At 38.7% G+C, this 6,000-nt stretch overlaps 1 protein-coding gene across 4 annotated transcripts in view; it reads right to left on the bottom strand.

The window, feature by feature from the left end:
• The window catches only part of WDFY3 (WD repeat and FYVE domain containing 3), a 142,576-nt gene that overhangs the window by 24,560 nt on the left and 112,016 nt on the right, over positions 1 to 6,000 (bottom strand). For 3 of the 4 annotated variants that reach the window (XM_026847526.1, XM_026847527.1, XM_026847529.1), the window contains 4 exons: positions 5,185 to 5,342; positions 3,697 to 3,774; positions 2,395 to 2,622; positions 1,491 to 1,544 (listed from right to left, as the gene is read on the bottom strand). In XM_026847526.1, the coding sequence (XP_026703327.1) occupies positions 1,491 to 1,544; positions 2,395 to 2,622; positions 3,697 to 3,774; positions 5,185 to 5,342 (518 nt within the window). The remainder of the gene's footprint in view (positions 1 to 1,490; positions 1,545 to 2,394; positions 2,623 to 3,696; positions 3,775 to 5,184; positions 5,343 to 6,000) is intronic. The other variant, XM_026847528.1, reaches the window with a different exon arrangement.

Genomic DNA, 6,000 nt, shown 5'->3' with positions numbered 1-6,000 from the left:
CCCCCCCCCCCCCATTCCTCACTTGATTGGAGGTAACATTCAAAATAGAAGAACTAAATGAGGACAATCAATGTGTCAGAGTGACCACAGGAGATACAGGTGAAGATAGAAAAGGTATTAAAGTGCCAAGAGACTTTCCAAAATTAAAACACACTGATGCACATGGATGGATGAAAACCCAATGATTTTTACTGCAGTTGAAAATTTTCTTCCACAACTACTGTTGAACTCCACCCTCAAACTGTAGAAAACTTTGTGACTGTGTTCAGTTATCTATCACAAATAATTTTTTTCTGGTGTTTTGTAGCATTATTTCCCATGAATTTTGAAATTGGTTTGGGATAATTACAAAACATTATTATTACAAATTCAGTCCAATGTTTTATATTATGTAGAATACCACTGACATTTCGGTCAAGACTTTCCCTTGTCCTCTTTTATATTAGTTAACTAGAAATACATAAAATGTGGTAAGTTTTTGTGGGAGTTCACCTGTATGATAGTATAGTGGGAAACTAAATGATCCATAAAATCAAATGAGCTTTATTACAAGTGGATGCTCAGGATGACAAAGAGATTAAATGAGTAACACAGATATTTATTATTTCAGGTTAAAATGGCTGCCCCCAAAATAAAAAATTGAAGGCACATGCTCACTTATGTGCAACTAAGTCTTCACTCCTTTAGCACCACAAAAATGATGCTTAAAACCCCTGTGGAAACAACTTATGGCCTAAAAAGTGAAATCCTAACTAGCACTGCTAAGATGAAGAAATGAAAACGGTACCAATTGCTATTAGGTATTATAACAGAATTACTTTTGTTTATATGAATCAGTTTATTGTTGAGTGTATTTCAAAATGAGTGAAGGCACATTACACATTGTACTTAGTGATGGGCAAAACAGAGTGTAATTAACAGAGAAGCAGCATCGTACTGAAATGCTTGCAGAGCCACTTCCAAACAAGTCTGTTGCCTTCAAGGAAGGATTTGTATTTTTTAAACAATGTGTGTATTTCATTAATAGTAAAAATGAGAAGTCAGTTGAGACAAAATTAATCTGGGCTCTAACAAAGGTAAGCTTGTTACAGCCCATCACAATCAAAAAGGAGAAAAACTGCTCACCAGATCCTCTCTTAGAAATAAGTGGTCGTGTTGCCCATTACTAAACATGTTCCACTGGCCATTAGTTGAGATCCCAAAGCCACACTTCACACAGTGAGAACAGTGATAGCACAGCCCAACAAAGCCTGTTAGTGTGCAGCGAAGAAGGGAGGATCTACAGAAAGTTTTATTAGGTGAAGGTTGAGGAGAGAATAGTAACGTCATCTAACATGATTACTGAAAAAAACCTTTAGGCCTGGAAATATTTACTGACAGAGCAAGTTGAAAGCCAAACGTAGAAGCCTTGTTAAGACTGCCTAACATGCAGGAGGAAAAAAAGGTGGATTTATTTTACATTCTTTCAGTCAGCACACTTGTTTCTTTACCTTTTGAGGAATGGTATCATCAGATGTCTCAGGGAGTCTACTTGAGAAGTCAGACTGTAAACAGGGCATCAATTACATAAGCATCAGAGAAAGAACACTTTTGAGAAGAATGTGTGATGGCACGTTCTCCACTTTGTGTGACTTAGACCCTTGCTACAGCTACTGTGTGTCAGACTGCAAGCAGACAAATACACCTCATGGTTCAAAACTGGCTGAATGTTATTTTTTGTTTGCTTGTTTTAAGTACTTTGACACACCTGCTTCATTTAAGGAAAAAAAAATCCTGCACACATACACGCACGCTGAAAAAGAAACAATAAGGACTGCTCCATTTCTTAAAAACACTGTTCCAAAATTAACAGAAACTAAGTGCCAAGCTTTCAAAGGCCATGTGTATTTTTGCTACACAGCCCAGGTTCGTATTTGTGGAGAGATGAAAGTACATTTCACAAATGCACCCAAACCAAGGTCTGTAGCCTGTCAGGGCTTTTCGGTTTGGGTTTTTTCGTTTGTTTGTTTAGTCCCCCAGACCACCGTTTACCATGTAGCATAAGGCTAAGAACTCAAACTGAAACCTCCCACAGTTCTGGTACTTCTCAGCCTCTAAAGGCTCGTGAAGATGCCTCTGCTGCTCACTGGCATGATCACTTAGCTGATGCAAGCACACTTCATCTTATGCTGCAATTGCTAGTATTTGAGTTCACCTAGTTTAGAGTGATTCAGTCCCTTCATTAAATATACTAAGAGGAACAACTGGACCCTACCCACCATTTAGGACATACCAACAGAATACCAAATAATACCAACAGAGTAAAACACGTTTCTTAAGAAAAACTTATGGAAAAAATTGAGATTTTACAACAGGGGATAAAAATCACCTCATCACAAAATCTTGAACACTTACCAGCAAGTTAGTTTCTTGCTCAGCTTCAGGCATGTAGGGATACTGAATATAAAACATGTCATTTCGCACCATCTTTTTCCTCATTCTGCAGGGACCCTCTGTCATCTCCAACATCCACTTGTCAAGATGGGAGCCAATGGGGGGGCCCCACAGACCTCGCTCCCGTAGCAACTCGTATTCAATCTGAGACCACTCTTCTGTCACATATTTCAACGCATTCTGCTGACGCTGAACACAAAGACAGTTGTGCAGGCATCAGGACTGATGCTTTTAAGCCTATCTCATGTGAGCAGAGACATTTCCACTATGTTACAGAAAAAGACGTAAAAATTCATAATTCTAGTAGCATTTGCTAGTACGCCTTCATGAGATTTCTGGTGTCAGTTCTTAATGAAGTGGGGTTTGTATTGTAATCTCAACAAAATAGAAAAAAAAAAACAAGGTAAAAGCTCTGCTTTTGGTTTGTATCATTCATTGAATGTCTTTCAAAATGGCAAATATGTAAGAAATGTAAGACTAATCCACTGGTTTTGAAAAAGGATTTTAAGAATGGAAACAAAAATGGTTTTGGAGGCCTTCCCTGCCTGTATTTACACTGCAGAGAGAAGTTAAATGAAGCAAAGTTTGGGGGTTGCTTTTTTTTAACTACCTGCTTCCAGTGACTTGTTTCTCTCGGAAGCTGATTTCTTAAGATTCATAGCACGCAGCTCAGCAAGTAGTTTGAACCTTTGGGGGATGTTTGGAAGAAGCCCCAAGGGTGCCATGATTTCATTCTGGAAGCACAGAGCAGCCACTATCTACCGCTGCATGATTTGAAAGGTACCATAAAATTTTCTTGGGGTTACTACAGAAGTAGTGCTCGTACACAATGCTTCTCCACATCTTCTCTTAATTGTCCGTACAGTGTTTTAGAAAGACAGCATAGTCTAGCATATCTCCAATTTATCCGTACAGTGTTTTAGAAAGACAGCATAGTCTAGCATATCTCCAATTTATCTTTATCTTTTTTTTTTAATGCTTCTAAGGCAAGACTACTTAAGCTTCTTGAAAAAAAAAATTAAATTTTAACATTAAGTTTTAACATTGGTACAAGAATTTCCGTCTACAACCAGATCAAAAGGAGTTTTCTGATTTGTTTATTTGATTGCATTTAAAAAAACCCTTAAAAATAACAACTGTAAAGATTTAAACATTTCATGCATGACAATTGAATATATTACAAGCCCCATACTGAGCAATGGGATCAGTATAACCTAACAGGTCCAAATATCAGTGTCAGGTAATTAATCCTCTGAGCCATACCTCCTGATATTCCTTATACTGCATTTCAACCAGGTCCCGAACCACTGCAATGTGAGTAAACATCCACTGGGAAATTTCCTAATACAAAGGTAAGAGGACAGACAGAGTAACACTTTATAACGGAAGATTTTGTTTGAATGAACACATTGCCTTGATAATCTTGTTCACAAAGGGTAGTTTCTTAAAGGAAAATTACTTAGATGATGAATTTCAAACTATTACATGAACCAATATTTAAGTTTGGTGGTGTTTGCTGTGGTGGGTTTTTTTTGTGTTTTGTTTGTTTGTTTGTTTTTGTTTTTGTTTTGTTTTGTTTTGTTTTAAATTAATGTATAAGAATATCCTTTAAAAGAAACTGCCAAACATTTGGAAAATATTCCAAACACACGACTTGGTTCAGAACACTCTCAAACAGCCGAAGATTGGCGCTGACAAATAGAACTACTGTTCCCTGTTTCCTTTTAAGTAGTATTTTGGGGATGCTGTCTAGTTTGTTGGAAATCCTCATGACACCCTGTACCACAATCTGCCTGTTTCCACATATTGCTCCCTCTACTGATACAGCCAGAAAGGTTCCTGTAAACTCACTTGGTGAGCTTTTTCCTTTTCGTTTTAATGTGTATGCCTGCTCACCAGGAGAAGGACTGGGAGAGAGCACTGAGAATTCTTTATTTTATCAAAGAACTGGCAATGTATTTTTTTTTCACAAGACACAAACTCCTGATTAGGTCAGCAGAAGTTATGCTGCACCAAGAATACGGCTTTCCCCCTCGACCCAACAAGGCCCCAGTGTTTCAAGTGCTCAATACAATAAGGACTCGATCCCCCTGAACTTTCAAACCCCTCCCTTTCCTTTGTTTCCAATGCCTCAAATACTTCATACTAACTCTTTGCCATGCCCACCAGGTACTGTCCTACTGAACACACCACTGCTGTGCTACTCTGGTCTATCTTTTTTTTAATTATTTTTTTTTTTTTTTAAGCAAGGAGGTTTGTAAAGCGAATATCCAGTTCTATCATAACATACTGCCTTGCTGAACAGTCCCTGTAGTATAATAAACACAGTGCAAAGCAGTGTTTGTTTAGTCATGATACACACACACTCGTACAGGGATCCTCCTAAACCACATCATCTTGGGGGCAGGATGGAAAAAAGGACAAGCACCTATCCCACAGCTTCCATTTCGGAGCAATAATGCAAACCGAGTTTTTAAGATGCAGACTAGCAAAGCAATAAGGTGTGTATGTCACCGAAGCAGCTAAGTAGCCCCATCAGCAACAAACAGTTTTAACTCTTGGTTTGTTACAGACACGCAGATGCACCTACTAGATTAGGACAGAAAGAAGCAAGATGTCCAGGCTGGAGATTCAAAAAAGGAGAAAGAAAAAAAACCAAGCACCAGCTATCCCTTCATGCTCTGCAGGATTCCTTACCTTGGGGTATTTACCACAAACCCTGAACGTACATTATTAATTGACAGAAATTACCTGTGTGGAGAGGTTGTGCTTATTGAGTCCACTCTCCTTGCGGTTTCTCCTGGAACCAGTTAGTTTAGAGAGGCCAAACCCACTGCTAACTCGTGAAAGTTTGGACTGTGTGGTTGGAACCAAAGCCTCCCCTCTACTGATGCTTTTCTTCTCATGAGCTGAAAAACAAAGAGAAATTGTTGGGAACACTTTTTCAGTGGGGTTTTCTTTTTTCCTCCTCCCATTATAGTTGGGGTTTTTTAAAGCAGAGTAACCTCTTCTCCTGCTTTAAAAAGGTGGGTGTTTGGGGGATTAGGGGGGTTTTGTGTGTTTTTTTGTTTGTTTGGGGGTTTTTGTTATTTCTTTGTTTTAAGAGCACCTGGCAGCACTCACATTCATGACTTATAGGAGGAAAGATCCCCAGGGTGAAATCTGTGAATTTTGAACTGAAGCATGACAAACAGACTGGTTAACTTTTACCAACTGGCAAAATTGGAGCTGTGAATTCTGTCCTCATCTAAAGAGCTGAAAACCACCCATGTAATAACAAAATCATCACCTAGCCTCCCTGTACCGCCACCAACTTTAATTCTGCTGATTTACATCCCTTAAAGCACAAGTGGCCATTCCAAAGAAGGGAGACAGCATCTGGAGAAATATTTTTTTTTTTCCTCAGAACAGTTACAAAGATGAGAGAACTTATATCATTTAAACAGTAGATACTAGTGAAAAAAAAAATGCAGCTGAGCACCATATCCCTACCCAAAAAGGAGCTACAACATGACTCCACTAACCAATCTGGCAGCAAAATACACTGTATGGAGCTGAGAAGCTAGG

This window comes from Athene cunicularia (assembly GCF_003259725.1).
Source record: "Athene cunicularia isolate RWA chromosome 4 unlocalized genomic scaffold, athCun1 chr4_part2, whole genome shotgun sequence".
Taxonomy (NCBI): Eukaryota; Metazoa; Chordata; class Aves; order Strigiformes; family Strigidae; genus Athene; species Athene cunicularia.
This window is presented reverse-complemented; position numbering and strand designations above follow the sequence as displayed.